Genomic DNA, 20000 nt, shown 5'->3' with positions numbered 1-20000 from the left:
AAATTGGAAAAGGAACCCAAACGCTCTCTGCACCTTTGTCGTAACTACTTTAGCAGCAAAAAAGGGTGGACTAAAATGTCGTATCGGTTTTTGTTTGACATTTTGACCTAGTAAATCTCATCCAACAGGACCAAAATTCTACCAAGAGGTTTCCCTTACTAGCAGCTTTAAATTGGCGTTTCATCCGTTTTTCTATCTACCATACGTTCAGCTCCACAAAAACTGATTTTTTCAATTGCGTTTTTCTCAGAATTTTTAAAAATGCGGTTACGACATTCTTGCTTTCACAAGGCGATTTGTTTCCTGAAATAGTGTTTAGTAATATCGTATGTGGGGGTCATAACCATTTTTAATGTACTAATATTTAGTTTTATTTCTTATTCAGGTGTTGTTTTTGTTATAATATAAAGCAACAAAATGAAATAAGTATTGAAAACCAATGGGATGGCAATTGTAATTGTTTTATTATTAGTAGACGTCTCAGATATTTCTCTTCTATGCATCTTCATGCACAAAAAACAAAAGGGGCCAATTCCGATTCCTGTTGGACTCCACAGTTTATCTGGGAGAATGCACTTACAGTACTATTAAACACAACCCTCATTGATCTTCTATGTAACTATGATCACTGAAGATCATTGTCCCTGACACTCAATTCACTAAGTCTACTGATCAGTTATGCAACATTCGCCATGTAAAACTATTTCCCCTGAAACTCAAATTAAGCATGACGTAGTAGGCCTGAGGTCTGCAGTTACCGTCTCTCATGAATTATTTTGTTGAGCACTTTCGGAAATTTTATAAATAAAACATTGGTTTCAATTACTAATGAGGCCTCGTTATTTTTTAATCCTTTTTTTTATCTGTCTCTAACTCCTATCGAGATAATCTCCCTTCACCTCCCAATTGTCTAAAAAAAATCAGTCTTGTCTATATCGTTTTTTACAACTTATTGACGGTTGTATGCAGTCTCAAAATTTCAGTCTCACAAGTCCAAACTGACTACTTCCTCTCAATTTATTAAAATTCCAATTCAATATCTTTCTATTTTCTATCTGGCTATATCTTCCCTATTCTTAACAGTTTTATCCATGTTTTCCATTTCGCGTGTTCTTAATTCACGATTTAGTTTATTATCTGCTTTCCGTACTCCCCTCTTTTTCTCGTAAGATCTATCACTCAGAAGCTTCTTGTACAAACCCCTTCTCTCTTTTAGTAAGGTTAGATTGCACGAAGAAATGTTGGGAAAGCGGTGTGGTATGATCTATCAGCCATCTATTCCTGCAGTTTAGATCTGGTTTTTAATTAAGAATCTTACATTAAGAATCTGATTTTCGAATTAATATCACATTATTTCTAATTAGCTACTAAAATGTAGTAATAAATCGTTACGTAACGTAAGAACGTTTGATGTATCTTTTATTTAGTTATGGCGTAAATTCCTTAATTTAATCCAGTTGCCTCAAGGATTCCTTTTACTAGAGAATAAAAAAAAAAAAAAAAAAAAAAAAAAAAAAAAAAAAGGTTTAATCTAAAACCTGTTAAAATGTAGATTATTTATAGTTGCGTTTATCAATATGTAATTAGTTGCATTTTCTCGTTTCCATGAAAAAAAATAATTTTATTTATTATAGCAAACAGCTTTTATGTCATGACGTCATTTCCATCATTGTCACGATAAAACGTTAAAAAACTATTTAAGCTTACTGTGTTTCACACAAAGACTCTAAGTTTGCATGAATTGGCTCTACTAATTTGCTAAGACATTTGATTTTTATAATAGAAAGTTAAGTTCCATCTTTGTTTATTTGACAGATAAAAGTGTCTTGCTAAACATTAATCTATATCATTCCAGGCCAGCCGAGCAATCAGTTTACTGAATCTCTACAACAATCCGGTGTGTGTGAGGATATTTTTGGCCCTGATAGCACAAGACAGAATGAATCCTGCTGAACGCATTTTGGAGCTTGGTGGTCATTCTTTTCAAATTACCATGACTAGTTATATGGATTCGTTTCTAACTGGCCAAGATGGAATTGGAAATCTAAAAAGTGTACTAGCGTATGTCGCTATGATTACTCTTAATCTTGGGCCTTAATACCATCTATTTCAAGCATTGAACTTTTTAGGAAGATTATTTCGTCTGATGAACTGTTAGAGGATTGAGAGGCTATATTAAACGTTGAAATAGGGTGTCAATCGAGGGACAGGGCGTTTTAGTTCAAACCCGTTTTAGCTGCTGTCCCCCTTGACAGCATAGAAGGACTAGTGCTTGCCGACTCATCTGTTTCCATTGTAGACCCATCTTTGCTTCCTGATACATCGGTCGTGTCCATTCTTGAAATTTGAATTCTCTGCATATTCAGTGTTTTTCCCCGATTGGACGCTAGGACATTTGTAAGTGATGTTTCCTCACATATTTCTCTAATTTGCAGGACTGCAGGACATTCGTTTTATCCTTACTGTTGCTCTCGGAACCTCTTGCGGACTTTCCTGACCCAGAATTTAGTGGTCCTGGTTGACTCTGGACCGCGATAAGCACCTGGAAAAGCCATACTTGGTATTTGTTTTTCCATTTGTTTGAAATTTCTGGAATTTCGAGGAGTAGCTTCATAAGTTGTGGAAATTTGTTATCTCTAAGTGTGGTTTTTTTTTGGGTTGTTCGTTTTGTAATTACCGAATATTTTCCCCCATGCTCTTTTCGTTGGAGTGAAAAAGCATGAGAAATTTGAACGTGAGAATTAAAAAAAAAATCACTGAAAAAATTCGCCTCTAAATCCCATGGAAGAATAAAGTTTTAAGATAATGCAAAATATCTACTGTAGGATATTTCTCAAATTCATTACTTAGTTTTAAAATGCTACTTCCTTGTCTGAAAACTTTAAACAATACCAACATTTATTTTGTCCTTTCGTTTTTTTTCTACTCACTGAATACCAGCAGAAATTCTCTACAATTAAAAAATCGTAATTTTCTTATTTCCCACTTTTCCCCTAATATCTAACTTTATGATCATTTTTGTATACCATAGATTGCTAACTGACTTCCATCCAATGAGGAAACAAAAGTAGGTCTGCAAGGATTATGAAATCGTCCAAAATGTACTTATGGGTAAAAACTTGCCACAACAGCTGAGCTTGATTTGCACCTTCCTTGGATCGACAGGTTCACAGTTGTTTTCTAACGGTCTGAAAAGGAGAGCATGCATCAATTCAGTGCAAATGTTAGCAATAAGCCAATGCGAAATAATGAAAGCCAGGTTTCAGAAAGACAAGTGTGACAATAAACAAATGTTCAATGCTACCTAAAAAAAATGCTTCAGGAAACGTTGAACCCTGGTAGTATCTTTAGTTTCTGGAATTAGACCTACAGCATTTGGGCCGTAGAAATCCTCTTGCTGTTTTACTTCTGACAGCTTGCGACATGCCTGCATTTTTGCTAAGACGTTAATTGGGAGAGGGGTTGGCCCTCCCAGACAGTGGTCTACACACCCCAGCCCAGGTGAAGTGTGGGGGGACCGATGCCCAACTACAGCTCTTCCTCCATACAGATTGAAAGTTCCTTGAGTAATTTCTTTTCAGAAAGACCTAGATACCTACAGTTCAGCTAGAAATTTGGCAATGGGAGGGTGAGAGAATGTTTGAATAGCTGGTAGTCCAATTTATAGCATATATTTCAAACCGTGCTAAGGGATAACATACCTACTTTTGTGCCAAAATTGACAATAAGAATAGTGGGAGAGCATTTGAGGGCTTCTGGCCCATTTTGTATCTTCAACCATACCAGTTGAATATTATATCCTTCCGTGAATCTTGTCAATAAGGCCTTCAATGAGGCAGATTGAAAGTTCTTACTTGGTTTTGCTTCAAATGAGGTGCAACAATTGTATCTCTTTGATAGTCCATGAGACTTGAGAAGTAATGAAGTTGTCATTTAATTAAAATTCTTCATGAGCAAAATCTTCATACAAAGGGTGAAATAAATGACTTGTCAGCTCATCATTGTTGAAAAAATGTTTAATAGTGGATTTTATTTGGGGGGGGGACTCTCAAATTCTTTTCGCGATGATATTAGTACTTTTTGCCAGCTCGTGGAGGATTATTAATCACCGAAACAAAAAAATCATATCTCTCGTAGCTGATATGTTGATTTTCTTGCCGATGGATAAAGCTTCTGATACCTCTGTCAATAAAGAAGCAAAGGGCAAGCTTCGATTTTTTAAAACAATGAGAGATTTATTGGTATTTTTGGAAGAAAATCATCTGACAACCTGTATGTTCAGCCGATAATAAGGTCCACGGTATTTTTGCTTTTCATTGTGTTAGAAAAATGATGACTCGAAATTAATGACAAATCGCAGTTTAGATTGGTTTTTACATTGGAGTCGTGTAGCATCTTAGTCCAAGAATGGATTTTATTTATAAGAAAAAGAGGGAGTTTTAAATATTTCATGGTTAATTTTGTCTCACTATTTCTGTACATTGTAAACTGCATTGTAAGGTGATCAATGGAACAAATACTCGGTATTATTATGTATTAACCAAAGAGATAGTGATATCTCCATTAATAGATTTACGTTTTCAATAATCCGATATTTTTCCTACGACCAGTGGTTTTGGGAAAGCGCGAGTGATTCGATTTACTTGTCCAAATTTCAAATTGATAAAGAGCTAAAAAAAAAAAAAAAAATTAAACGCTTATGGTTCCATCAGTTCTTTTTTGGCCGGCCATTTGAAACTAGAAATCTTCTTTGAAAATGACTTAATTATCTAAATCTCCGGTTGGAACCAAGAAGATTTTAAATCTCACCACCGTCAGGCCCCAGGGACCCTTTGCCATTTATTGTACATTGCTAAAAAAAAGTGACATAAATGCTAAAATTTAATTTCTTAAGAAATTTATTGAACATAACAATCTATAGTAAGTTAAAGCAAATATTCAGCTGGCGGATTAAATTCAAGTACTCTTTGAATTCTGGCCTGAATGAATACAAAATTTTGTGAAGGCTTCCTGGAAAAAGCGGCCTTGTTTGACTGAAAAAATGCCATATTTAATACCCTTCTTTAATAGAAATCAATATTGTTTTTCAACTGGTTAATAAAAATAAGATTATTTATTTTAATGTTCAAGCTGATGAAGCAATTTTTTTTTATATTGGACAACATGAATTCCAGCTGCTGAAACGAAATTGAGCTTCTGTTCAAACCGTGCTTAAAAATAGCTTCCAGTATTGTCTATAACTGAATTTAAAATAAGCTCGGCTCATACCCGAATAGATGGTGCCTGCAATAAAACTGAGCCGCAGCTTGGAGAATACTGGGTCACCCTTGGCCCATAAGGTAGTAATGCTGAGTTTGAAAGCTGCTAATCATAGTGTCTACTTCTCCTCGTTTTTAGTTGACTTCTTGCATAGTCTTGCTTAGTTAACAACTTGTGACAGCATAGTGAATAAAACTAAGGCTCTTGATTAAAGCTTTCCCAGATCACCCGCCTGTCCCGAACAATTTCTTTCCTTTAAGCAGTCCTAGCTGAGTGGTTAGCACGCTAGACTTCAAATCCTTTGTTCGAGAGGTGTCCTTTGTTGAAATCCTTTGTTCGACGGCTCGTGTTGCTGGTTATTTGGTTTTGAACAGGGGTTAGTAGCGTGACTACAAGCTCAGCCAGAGTTGATCCAGCTTTAAATGGGAACCTGAAGAAGTATGAGGAAGGTAAACAGGAAAGGTATGCGAAAGCGAAGGATGGCTGCCCCCCTTGCACTTCCTGACTGAAGGCTTCCTGAGGCTACGAAAAGGAAATCAGTACCGCTGGCAGGGATTGTGGAGTTCAATACCGTATTCTTTGCCTTACCTTCAATTATATAGCACATTCTTATATAGTACTATCATTACACTCTGTTGAGAATTAGCATTATAAGGTCAGGCAGTTTTATACTGAATTGCCTGAAGTTGTACATATAGAATTGTATTTTACATGCAAGTTTTTTTTTGATTGATTAAAAGAATCTAAAAATTAATAGAGAAGAAACGAGTTTAATTTAAATTAAGCAGTGGAACACACAAAAAAAGAGTAAAAGATAAAAAAACTTTACACAGTAAAAAAATCCGAATATTTCGACTCCGTGAGCCTTTTTCAACGAAAAAAAAAACAAGGGAAAATAAACAACTAAAAAAATAATATCATTTAAAGAAAACGACAACTAACACACAAGAGAAAAAAATAACAAACAACAACAGAAAAAACAAACAAATAAATACAACTCACGTTTTAAACACTTCCAGAACTGCGTTTTTTCTCTTAATTTTTGTAAATGGAAAAGCAGTGTGGTCTAAGAAATTATTTATTTAAAAAATCTTGTTTTGTCTAGCTGTAAATATTATATTTACGATCAAGTCGACCAAACCATGTTTAAATTAGAAAACAAATTTTACTGTCATTGTTATCATTTTCTGTGCCCAATCAAAACCATACATATTAATTAGAAAACCAGTTATATGAACGAAAAGCTACAATGAGGAACATAAAAGGACGTTTATTGTGAGAAATGACTCCATGTGGCTTTAAAGCTTGGATGAGATTTAATGTTTTTGTTGTGCTCAGTCCGTGTACATGAAGTCCTGGGTCTATGGTCCATGGATGCATCCGTTGGTCGATGTATCGCAATAGCAGTTTGTTTTATGACAAAACCTTATTATCAAACCAGTTCAAAAAAGAAGAAGAACCATGCGACATATAATTTGCTACTTTCAGTTAGATTAGGTTGACTGTTCTGAAGGAAAGCGAAAAAGGAGGATTTTTTTTAATTATTAATTAGATTAATTAATTATATACAGATTCCAGCTCAGTTCTAAAACGTATACTATTTGACTGCGATTCTTAAATCGCCATTGGATTTTTTATTGTATCAACGAAGTGATGTAATCGCTTTCACTTCCCAAAACTATTGGGGAAATTGGAAGCTTCGTTCATTGTTCAGATTATACTGTGTGTTATTATACTGATGATTATCTCAATCTTGGAATTGGGTTCTATTTTTTATTTCTTGAACTAAATATAGTAACAAAAATATAACATACCACATGGTATAGAAGTTACACTTGTCCATGGACCCTTGACCACCCTAAAAAAAACATGTTGGTTGCATAAAACACATAGTAAAAAACAAAATCTAGTATATTTAATAAAAAAAAAGAACAAAAAACTAGAATGCAACTTCTTTCTTTACCTCACGAGAAATAAAAAAAAAAAAAAAAAAAAAAACACTGGCATAACTGTATCTATTGACCACACGATAGTGTTTTAAAACATTCTTAGTTAAGTAAATATTATCTAAGTTCCTATTATCATTATCAAGTGTATAAGTGTATAACCTCGCTCTTTACGCTAAAGTTATTTTTAGTACTTTGAAAAGGGCTATTTATTCTAATTAAACGGCCTTTGTGATTCAGGGGTGATTCTTAAAGATTGGAACAAAATAGAACTTTAGGTATTGACGTTGGGGCGAACACATCATATACGTAATAATTTCTGTTCGTTTGGAGTTTTAATGTTACTCATTGCTTTCAGTGGAAAAACTTGTTTTATATTTAATTCTAATCTGAGCCCGATGGCCTTATGATTTGACGTTTACAATTACAATTTTTAATTTCAGGGCCTACGAAATTCCTGGTATAAGATACAGCAACTTGGAAATTCGTGTATTAACAAAACTGACGAAACGGTTGGCAAAAAAGTTTAACGTGGCGATAGACGTGCTTCCTAATCTCCGTCGGCGGCAAATAAGGTCAAGTCTAAGGTTCATGGCACAACAAACTTTTGCAGATAACACAGTTAGTGAGTAATACGTGCTTAGTTAAGTGGAGGGAAGGGAAAAAATTGTAATTCATGACCTGCAAAACTATGTGAAGAAAATAATTTGGCAATATTGCTGAATGTCGCAGTGCTACTACTCTCATTCGTCTGTCTGGAGCATTAAATTGTTAATAATTCAAAACACACCCTGGTAAAAGGATAATAATTGGCTCATTAATTCTGATTAATTTAATTTTCATCAATTATTATTCTAATTACAAATAATTCCAATTGCCACTAAATCCTATGTTCGTGAGGACGGGGGTTCAAGTCCTGGTGTCGCTGGTTATTTGGTTTGGAATGGGAATCAGTGGCGTGACTCTAAACTCAGCTAAAATCGATCGAGCTCTAAATCGGTACCTGGAGAAATATGGAGAAGATAAACAGAAAGAGTGTGCAAAAGCGTAGTATAGCTGGCCCTTAACCCCGCCTTGCACTTCCTGGCTGAAGGACTATGAAACGGAGATCAGCACCGCCAGTAGGGACTATAAAGTCCAACCCCGTATTCATTACCTTTTATCTTTCTACTTTTTCCATCAGCATGTTAAAGTCGACACTGAATTTTTTAGGTTCCTTCGTCCTGCTCATTCGTTTTGAAACGAGATAAAGAGTGAGAGATAAGAAAGAATTAAAAATGATGACGTGATATATACGATGGTCGAAAGTTGCCTGCTGAAATTTTTCGGTAGCCAGGGTGGGATTGTAAACTTGTTTTTACCTGGAAAACAACTTCATGGTATTTCTAGCTATTACATAATTTTCACTTTTGTATTAGTTTTGTTCTCTTCCCCCCTGAACGCTCATCTTGATGCTATTAACAATTTCAGTAAATTTAAAAAATTATAAGTTTTAGCATTTTTCATAAATAGAAACGCTCAAAATTTCCTTATTGAGAAATTTCAATTTTGGAAAAAGGTGAAAATAATTTTTGTTGGGAAAAAATTTAAATTTTTTTATTTTAGTAAGGAAACTTGGAAGGGAAATAGGATCTTGAAAGGTTCTTCAGAATATCATCATTGCTCGTCGATTAGATTTTCTTCCTGGTTCCCAGACCGTGCTACGTTGAAATTTGACTTAGTTTTGTCTTCCTTTATATGATGCTGTAGTGATTCTTTAAAACTAGTTTGTCGTCACACGAACTCAGTGGTAAATTTTTAAAAAAAAGCCACTGGGCCTATTATGATTTCGATATTTCTTCGAGTATTATCCGTTGATTTGAAGAAAATAATTATTCGAAAAAATTATAATTTCGATATAATAAAAACGGCCAACATTCTATGCCTATGTGATTCTTTGAGGAAAAAATTGCCTTATTTTTTATAACAGAATTTTTTTTATAAATCATTTATTTTATAAGATTCTTTATAACTGCAAAAATTTGTGTTTTTTTCTGAGCAGAAAACTTGGTATGTAAATAAAAAGGTAACGGATTCACATTGTGTATGTTTCAAAGAAGATTAAAGTTATTTTCAGGTGTTGGGTAGGGATCGTTCGCATTATTCTTCTTCTTCTACAATTCGTCAAACAAATACACACAATTGTCCTTAGACGATTCTTCTTTATCTTCATCTTCTTTATCTTTATCTTTAATTGCAAAATATATTCTTTAACCTCTTGAAGCGCCCTCGTTACTTTGAATGTAAAACATTATAAATATATTACATTACAAATACGTATAAATCCAATTGAAAACCTAAGATCAGACAAGCCACCCTTAACCATTATAAGATTTATGCATGAACAATCGGCATTTTCCATTAGTTACAGTCCTTGCTTCAGTGGCAGCAGGGGTTATGTCATTCTCAAAGGGGTATTTATAGAACGTTTCATCTATTCTGAACAAAATAGCCACCCACCTGGCCCACTCAAAGTGCCAGGTATAAACATACGTATAAACATTACAAATAGGCATAAATCCCATAACTTTGTTTTACTTACAACCTATTCAGAGGTTTGCAGTCTGAGCCGAGTGCTGGGTTTCTTTATTCATAATGTGTGTACAGGCAAAGGGTAGAGACCAAAAAGTAGAATTCTTTTTGAATGTTAGGTGATGATACCGAATCATTGCAAATATAAGCTTGAAGAATGAACAAATAAACGTCCAAATGGGGATAAGTCCATTTGTCTAGACTGTGAAAACAGGTACAAAAGTCTAGATATTTCGATCAAAAGTCAAAAGTCATATACAGCGATCGTCATTACTGTAATTTTAATACTTTAGCACTTTTACTGATGACGATCGCTGTATATGTGATCGAAATATCTAGACTTTTGCACCTGTTTTCACTGTCTAAACCAATGGACTTATCCCCATTTGGACGTTTATTTTTTCGTTATAGAAAGGCAGTGTGGTCTGGGAAAACAATACCTAGTTTAAGGTGTTGCTTCAAAAAATGTTTGAAGAGATTGGATCGGAAATGCATACTTACTGTACATATACATTTCTTTTGGTCTATTAAAATGGTCTGTTAAGACGCATGTGAAAACTGATGAGAAAAACCAGCCAGTACAAAGGGAAAACTGTTCAACTGATAGGTACTAATTTTTTCCTAAAAAGCACAAATAACATATACTTGTATGCGCCAAATCTCTAAGCGAAGTATATTTCTTGCCAAGTATCGTCCTCTTTGTGTTAGTTTTATGCAAAGCATTATTTGTCTTTGATAAAAATTGGTGGTTCTGGATAAAAACCACCAAATCTCGAGCTTTCGTGTGCTTAGCAGTTGACATGTTTTCCACTTTCAAAAATAGTTGCTCATTTTTGATTGATGGCACACGAAAAACGTATCGGTTCTTTAGGAAAATTAAAAAACAATTCGTAGCCTTAAACCGTTTGATACTATGGGAAAAATAGATCGGTTTTCTCATGGTACTGATTGGTTTTTCAGTGTTTCTCCATGCGTCTGAATGGGCTATTAATGTGAATTTTGCCCCTTTGTTTTTTTTTCTATAAAAAGGGTTTTTCCAATGTATAGTCTTTTTGATAAGTTTTAAACTTTTTTTTTTCATTGTTTAGGCAGAGAAAACTTCGAAGAGCTTTCAACTATAACAGTCAAAAATGAAAGTGATGCGCAAATTGACTTACTTGAAATACTTTTGGATTACAATGAGGATACTTTTGCTTTGTCTATGGCCCAAAAATTTGGCCTCCCTGAGCAAAAATGGCCGGAAACTCTTCGAAGAAGACCTTTTGAGGAATCAGTCAACATAAATATATCGACAGAAGAAGATTGGGGATCAGATCCTCTCCAGACGCGGGAAGGAGATGACTTACCAAGAGTCGTTCAAAGTCATAAAAATCAACCCATTATTGTCCAAGAGGATTGGGAAGCTTACGACTCTTTTGTTTGTGGAGAGGAAGAGAAACAATTTCTTTGCTCTCCGGCTCCTGGAGAAGACCTTATTAACGTATCTACTCCTCGAAAAAATGTGTCTTTTGAAGAAATCAGCACAAGAAATGATGGCAAAGAATTTGACATCTCTTTGGCCGAATATGAAGAAGAAAATCGTCTGGTTAATTCAGCCAATTCCCAATTAGTGGCTTACTACGAGCTTCCGCTTGAAGCTGGTCAAATAACTATAGTGGATAATTTAGCCAGTTTTGATGCTCTGATAAATAAAATTAAACAGGTATTTCTTTCATATTCGCTTTTCAAAAGCAACTTTTTCGTAAACATCTTGCCACGCTGGCTAATTGGCAGAATTAATTAAAAGCAATTATTATCAAAGAGAAATGGTTCGGTTGAATCTAAGCCTGAGCAGGTAGTAATTGAACTGAATTATAATTTTTTAGAGGCTTGGGGAACTGACTTTTTTGCCACATTGGGGCCTGCGACACAAAAAGACTGAGGTGTAATAAGTCTTGAAAAAAAGCGAGCAAAAATAATTTTTGAATACTCCCGGGGGTTTACCTATCTTTTTGTTCTAAAATAAATAAATCTTAAGCTTACATTTGGGGAAAGAGGAAAGAAAGCAATGCTTAAAACAAAACAAAAATAAACCATAAAGAAAACACAAAAAATTGCAGTCACTTGTACTTTTTTATCTACCAATTTGTGTCGTCTTTTTGTTTCTCTTGATTTTCAAGAGATTGTCTCGACATTCTTGAGATTTTTGATTGTCTCTCGAGAGATTGATTGTCTCTCTGTTTTCTGACTCTCTTGATGCTCAGGAGCTTGTTCACAAGACATAATCAGTGGTTTTTTCAAGTAACTTGGATTTTTCTATCAGATTTCTTAACTAACTGTCAAACCAGGCAAAGCCATTCCGGGGTTCTGTTTGTTCAATTTACTCCGCTATTCTTTATATTAATTTTTATCGATGGAAATCTCTTATATATTGCTAGACTTCGAAAGAGTTTGCTTTAGAACAAATGTTTTGCAGTGCATAGAGTGAGGTTTCATCGCCTCATTCCCAGAGGCCTTAAACCTCATTCCCAGAGGTTTCAAGCATTGTTTCACTTTTTTGTAGGACGTGAAACCGTGATCTCCATTAAACACATCCGTTTGATCATCTAGCTTGCGCCACTTGTATTTTTCGTTTCTCGGACCGGGGTAAAAGCACTTAGAGTAACCAACTGCGGTCTTATAAGCCAAGAGGAACACTCGCTATTGGAAAGAAATAATAACCTTCCCCACTGCTGACTAGGGTAAGTGTTTTGCATTCTCTAGTTAGCATCATCAGAATATGGGCCACTGGAAGAATACCACTGATCCACTTCCGTTGATATTATTCAAATCGCCACGCTCTGTAACTAGGAGTTACATTTTTGCTCCTGATTTTGCCAGTAAGCGTATGAAAGCTAAATAACACGCATATTTCCTGAAAAATGTGTTCAAAGCAAGGCCGTATCCAGAATTTTTTGCATTTTTGTTATGTTTTTACGAGTCGAAAAAGACTTTGGAGAGATTCAAACCCCTATCCCTCCCTGGATCGATGGAAAGGCAACAAATAATTACCATCAGATGACTGGAGACCAGGGCTGTCACGTATGGGAGGAGGGCGGAGGTCCCCCCAATGTTTTTGGTCACTCGGTAAAAAATAGAAGCCGGTAAAATTGTGGTGCTTCGCAACGATTCTTCGTTGACCACTAAATTCTGCAACCACTAAAATTCTTCGTTTGGTTCAATAAAGAACATGAAAATACTGATATGATATACAGAAATTTCAAACTTGGTCGATAAACGCGGTAGTTTTACCGATTCCTGCCGTGGTTTTCATAGATAGTGCCACAATTTCCATTTGGTTAAATAAACAGTATTAAAATAGTGACATAAAATGTACTGAACTCTGAATCTCGGTTGGTAAATGCAGCGGTTTTACCAACTGGTGCAGTGATTTTACGTATTGTATTCGAAACGGACATTATGCTAATTTTTGACAAAAACAGTCGATAAAACCTCTTTCTCTCACCCCCCCCCCCCCAATATTTTGGCTAGTAACGACCCTGCTGGAGACTAGATAGAAAAGTACCTGCGTAAACACGAGTAGTGGAGAAATGGAAGATAATTCTGTTAACAGCAATAGATGATGCTATAACCAGCAATAATGTGGCAAGTGTTAGTAAAAAAGGGCTTAGTAGTAATGCTTCTTATGGTTGTGAGTATGGGGGTCTACAACTTTTCCTGTTTTTGTAACTTAAAAAAAAGTCCATAATTTTCTTGGCAAGTTGTCTTACCTCCTTATGACTACAAGATTACTCATATCCTGATCCACTGTCAAAGAAAGTTGACAGACGAGCTATGTCAACTTTTCTGGTCCTGATTTTCAGTAACAAGTCACAGACGAGCTATGTCAACTTTTCTTGTCCTGATTTTCAGTAACAAGTCTTCGAGAATACCTGTGTGCCTTTTAATCAATAAATTAGAATTTTCAGATATGTGTCATCTTGCTACCTCCTCCGAACGTTCTTTACACGGAAGCACAAATTCTTATCACATTCATAAACCACTGTTCTTGGATCCAATCAGCGATTTTCACATTACCAAATAGCTTCATCCAAATGAAGCAAGGCTAGGGTTTTTCCCCTACCCTTATATTTGAGCAGAAAAACTTAGCAACGAAGGTTTGAAAATTTGGCTCCAAAGCCTGTTTTTAGGGTTGTTCCCACGCCACCTTCCCTGAAAAGATACCTTAACGCCCCATCTGATTATCGGTGCGTAGTTACTTTGTAAATGTCAGCATTTGCTTCATTGGTCTATAATAACATGAATGAACTTCATAAATTTCCAACAGTATATCGACCCCATTGGACTAAAATTGCCATTTTATGCTGCAAAATTGCAGAAATGGCGCTGTGCTTTTTTTTTCTTTTTTGTTGCATAAAAAAACCTTTTGGACCCTTGTTGAGAAAGATAAGAAACTCGGTATTTTCGTAAATAGAAATTTGTAACATCTGTTTCGGGCGTTTGAGGCATGATCGAGTTGCTGGTGTAGTTCATAAACCCCTCTTATTAGGACATTTGACCTTTTTTGCAAAAGGTTCAAATTTTTTTATGATAATAAATAAATCAGTTTGTTTAATAGATTAAAATACTTTTCATTAGTACTTTTCAACCCAACAAGTTTTCAATATTTGGAAATAGCGTAAAATGGAGGTTCTTCTTGCGTGTATGTTGTTCCCAAGGTTTTGTGTTTTAGAGCTTAAATAAATAAATAAATAAATAACCGTTTTATTTTCAGACGCCATAAAAACGGTCATGCCTATCAGTGGCAGTTTTTGTCATAATAAGACACGTAAACATATAAAACATATTTATCGGTTCTTTTAAGCATATTGCTTTAAGTAAAGTTGTAAAAGGATCCGTGATTGAATAATTTCCTTGTTTCTTTTATTTATGTATATTGGAGTAAATGAATCTTTGTTGAGAGTGATCTGAGTTCAAGACCAGCGGGCGAAAGTGTCGTTTAATTGTTTTTACCGTTTCTTGTCATATTTACACTAGTTGATATTTTTATCTACTGTATATCGTTTTTAATTCACTGATGATTATTTGTTGTTTTTTTTACCAATTGCGGCTTGATGCAATGATGTTCATATTGTTTATGTTTGTTCAGTATTTAGGAGCCGAAAAAAAAAGAAACATGTCACGTACCTACAGAGCAGTGTATAATTGAGTTTTTCTTTCTCCTTTTGTGTAATTTGTTCTAAGAGCTGATTTAGATCTTAGCTCCAGCGTTTGTCACTAAAAACCACATGTATAACTCCTAAGTTTATGTGTATTGCTTTTTTTTGCTTATTGCTCCGTCTTTTCCTTTTTTGTATGACGGCTTTTCCAATATATAATAATATTAATAATAATATGAAAATCACAGCCATAGCCATCGTCATGCAAAAATATACATTGACTCGAAATATCACAGAGTCAAGCGAATAAAAAGAATAATGAACTAAAGAAAATAAATATATAGAATTATTGAGGAGTGGGTGCAGAAATAAAAATCTTGACGAACGAGGGAACAAAAATACTTGCGTACCGCATATGCCGTGCTGGTACTGGCTGAATTTTTGGTTCTGGTTGATCTACATTTAGCGGGAGCCTTTGGCGCGAGAGATGCTCAGGGGGAAGGATTTCACGAAGCCGCGGATTTTCCAAAATACCGATACCAAATTTAAAACACAAATCGTCATGGCGTGTCGAAAGAGTTTTAAGTGAAAATTCCTTCGAAAGGGAGCAATAAGGGACTTTGGGAGATTTTGACACTACCAGAAAAGCTCAGTACTGGAACCTTTCCCGGCGGTCCTTCTGGTCCGAAGTCAGGCCGTAATGCCAAACGGTAGGTTCGATTACTATAGACCAAAGGCTTTGTAAAATATGTTTTTAAGTTTTGGCGTCTATAGAGGTAAAGATGCTTTGTTAAAAAAATAGTTAGCGCTAGTACAGATACGTCATATATACAATTAAAACCATAACATTCACAGGCAAGAATAACACAAATCAATGAAACGTTATTACATCAAATCCATCCTATACCTTTGTCCTTAAAATGCCGAGTAAAATAAGGCACAATTAAGTTATGATATCTATTGCTACTAGAAGCTGGGTAAATCATTAATTTTTGACAATTCCTTTTCATTGATTAGAGTCTAGTGTTTGGTCCTTCAGTAGAGGGATTCCCAACTTCACGATGAGTTGGAGAGTTCAAACAAATTGGTCAAAACTATATGTCAGTTCTTTCTCTGACTATCACAGGAATTAAAGCTGTGTCGTTTAATTACTTCCTCCCTTGTTTAGTAGCCGTGCCCAGGATCGTTCGCGTAGAAAGTACTGTAGTCAAGCGTTATGCGCTGCTTGGAGTTGTGCGTCCCAGTAGATAGTCCTATTGTAACCCTGCAAGAAATTCTTTTACCCTGCAATATTTAATACTTACCGTTTTACTGAGTTTTAATATGTTGTGTCTTCAAATTCTTTTATGCCTATTACAAAAGCTGTTCGTATTTATATGACTTTCGTATGTCTCCTCAACGATAGATTTAATTAATAAATGTTTCTAATGCCACATTAAATATTTGAAATTATGACATGAAATATATTCTTTTTACTTGAATAACCTGCCTTTCCATATCCAGCATTGCGTAAAAATCAAAATACTTGAAAGAAATAATATCAAAATATCAATGTAAAATAAAAAATAGGAGCAAGCACCAAAGGGCAGATGACTTTTCTTATCCAAAGGGCAGATGACTTTTCTTATCCAAAGGGCAGATGACTTTTCTTATCCAAAGGGCAGATGACTTTTCTTATCCAAAGGGCAGATGACTTTTCTTATCCAAAGGGCAGATGACTTTTCTTGTATTCAGCACCTAAAACGCATAGCGGGAAAGCATCCTGGGTTTTTCTGGGGGGGGGGGATTAGAAGCGTTGGATGATTTGCCCCCAACGACGCATTGCACTCCCGGCCAAAGGCATCGAGCCACAAGATCAGTGCCTGCGCAACGCAGACCATGGTCAGCATACGACAAATTCTTAAGGTTTTTAAGCGCATTGTGGTTTCGACTGATGTTGTTTTATTTAATGCTCAGCTTCTAGTCCTTTCCAATATTTGCAAGATTTGGTTTCCAATGAAACAAAGTTTGTTCAACTTTCCTAGTTTGTGTTTATCTTGTATCAGAATTTGTTACAATTCTGTTTGCAAAAATATAATGTGCATGTTTTCAAATCCGATCAAACTCTAGCTTTCCCTTTCAGGGAAGAATTTATGTTTCGTTTTGTTTATACAGTTTTTATCTTTTGATAGGAAAATCTTCTTGCTATTGATGCAGAGTGGCCGCCCACTTTTGATAGCTTTGAAACCACTTCGGCGAGTGTTCTTCAGATTGCAACAACTAGTCAGGTGTACATTATTGATGTGATCAGCCTTCAAAAATCTCTGACTGGCAAGCAAAGAGAGGACTTTTTGAATGCGTTTTACAGTGGAAAATCTCTGATTATTGGCAAGTTGTCGCGATTAACCTGTTTTTATTTTTGGCAAAAACTAGATCTCTAATTTTTGCCATACCATTGTTGCTGCCTTTTTACGAAAATTTATATGCAACCCTTTTAGTTTTTTGTATGCGATTTTTTTTTATGGCTATTATGAGCAGAACCCAGGCAAGGTATTCCTCCTTTTTGTGCTTACCTTAGACATAATTCTATTTCTATTCCAATAATCTTTTATTTGGTCAGGATTTACCTGACAGATTTTGGAATATAAACTTAATCGAAAATCTTATACACAAAGCTTTATTGGGAGAGTTGGGGACACAACGAACCCCCCCTCCCCCCTCAACTAAGAAATACAAACTGTTATAAACATAAATTACAAACAGTGATTTCAAATGGAAGAATGTGATCTTTATAGAACGTACATATGTAATCATTGAGAGTACTATATCCGGAAAATTACAAACCAGGCTCTGCAATGTTAAGTCTCTACATTATTTCTTTTTTATTCCTAAATTTGCGGCGCATTGTATAATTAAATATCTGATTTGCTGCTAGAGGTTTTAGATGACTATTAATTCTTATTTTGAAAGATTCAACAGAGAAACTTTTAGGGATAACTGGCTCAGGAAGATCATTCCAGACCGAAATGCAACATTGGATGAAGCTGTTCTTCAAGTACTCTGTTCTCGGCTTGCCAGCCTCGAGATAATGGGACAGAGCTGTATGCCTTTGTGTCTGTCTTGTTGCTTGGACAATTGGAGGTACAATACGAGAAAGCTCTAGAGAAGGAGGTCAATTTAAGTACTCTTAGAAAACAATCATCGACGCTACATAAAACCTCTCACTAAAAGATTGGAGAGAGGCGTGAAGAACGACCAAACTTGCCCTATTTTGGATCTTTTAGAGTGATTATTTGGATATTTTGGATCTACCAGTTTAATAGATGGTAAAATGCTTACCACCTATTGCACTGAATGGTGACTAGTAATGCAAGCTACTTGGCCAACTTTTCTGAGGCCTGCACTGAATGGAAGACATGTTAATCTTTATTTAGACCCCTCTCTTAGCTTCCATAAATATCTTGAAGCGGTTGTGCTTATTTAATTAGTAGGCCTATATGTATTGGAAAAGATTGTGTTAGTTAGTTTATATGGTTTACTCTTGACGAACAAATAAACGTTCAAATGGGGATAATTTCGTCATTGAAAGGCAGTGTGGTCTGGGAAAAGGATACCTAATTTAAGGTTTTCCGTCGAAATTGTGTATTCTTGAAAAGTGAAAAGCTATGCAGAATAAATTTGAAGCTAGAGATGTAACTGAATTTTTTTGCATTGGAATACCGAAGCGGGACTGCAATTTTCCGTTTTTATGTATCATACAACTCGCATTTGGATTTAATTCCCCACACGGATTATGAATCGTTCATTTTAAGGCTAATTGTCTTAGTAAAGGATCGTCAGTATTTAGAATTTTAGCCGAAATAAAATCATCAATTTTGACTCGATTACGGATTCGATCATGAGAGTTCATGATCAGTAGCAAATGGTAGTTCACGTTTTTTGAAATTCAGTCGTATAATTCTGCCACCTTTCCAAATATCTGTCTTTTATCAATATCATTGATTATTTCTTCAAATTTCAGTTTTGCAATTTAAGCAGCGAGATAGAGACGATCTTGAGTGGACTATTCTATGATAAACTTATTATCATCAGATTTAATTCTTGCTGCTTCTTTAATTTCCGGCCCATCAGGATTGCATGTCATATTTATAAAGAAATCTAGAGGTCCAAGACGACAAACAATAGTCAATACGTCTTCAAAATGTTCAGTGAAGTAGCGTGTTGATCGAATGAATGGTGATAGTAGTATAACTTTTTCGTCAACGACTGCATTCTGTTTCGAGGCTAAGTCGTTGAGAAGTCGTGTAACACATACGTTGTTTTTGGTCATAATAGTTTTCTGGTTGAATTTTATCGATTGGGTGCGATCACACTTAATACGAATATTGGTATCAACAAGATACTGTTGAAAAAGTCTTCCGCCGAAATGCAAAGCATCAAAAACGAGCCGACGCCGGTCGGGTGTTACAGATTCCAGAGAAAGGTTTTTACGGTTCAGGTCAAAAAGTGATACGATAACCCGCTTATTTAAGCGGCGTCACATAACACACACGTCACATATACGCATATGACGTCATTCATAAATGCAGCCTTTTATGTTAATATATGGCGTCATTGCAATACTGATGTATATAAATATGAAGTCAGTCACGTGATTTTTTTTTTCTTCTAAATTAAGGCCCTTGACGAATTATCGCAAACGTGTGACCTACATAGATCTTTTTGTAGGCTAGAAAATCCCAGGATGCCAATTCTTGCCCCCCCCCCTCTTCCTCACCCAAAAAATATGGAGCCGTTTTTGAGAAAAATACATAAACACAAAAATATACTATTATTCTCGTTTAAAGAGATAAGATTATATAATAACAAATATTATATATTACAGATATAATATAATAAATAATTTTTGTATATTAATTATATAGTTTATCTATTTACTAATCATATATGTTTATATGTTTTTTATTATGTTTTATATATTTTTTATATATGTGGATTATTGAAATTATCGTGACGAATTAGATTCCTTTCTAATTTGGACCGTCACATGTCTTTTATCATGTAATTAGTACATTTTAACTTCTTTGTTAGAGCCTTCATTCTGAAC

At 35.2% G+C, this 20000-nt stretch overlaps 1 protein-coding gene across 2 annotated transcripts in view; it reads left to right on the top strand.

Moving 5' to 3' along the window:
• Nbr (exonuclease mut-7 homolog) overlaps positions 1-20000 on the top strand; it is a 106938-nt gene that overhangs the window by 61971 nt on the left and 24967 nt on the right. For both annotated transcript variants that reach the window (XM_089087712.1, XM_089087703.1), the window contains exons 4-7: positions 1856-2061; positions 7649-7830; positions 10865-11478; positions 17086-17281. In XM_089087712.1, coding sequence (XP_088943838.1) covers positions 1856-2061; positions 7649-7830; positions 10865-11478; positions 17086-17281 — 1198 coding nt within the window. The remainder of the gene's footprint in view (positions 1-1855; positions 2062-7648; positions 7831-10864; positions 11479-17085; positions 17282-20000) is intronic.

This window comes from Artemia sp. Qi Xiang Cuo, chromosome 1, assembly GCF_049724085.1.
Source record: "Artemia sp. Qi Xiang Cuo chromosome 1, ASM4972408v1, whole genome shotgun sequence".
Classification (NCBI taxonomy): domain Eukaryota; kingdom Metazoa; phylum Arthropoda; class Branchiopoda; order Anostraca; family Artemiidae; genus Artemia; species Artemia sp. Qi Xiang Cuo.
The sequence above is the reverse complement of the archived record's forward strand: the minus strand, read 5'-3'. Positions and strand labels throughout refer to the sequence as shown.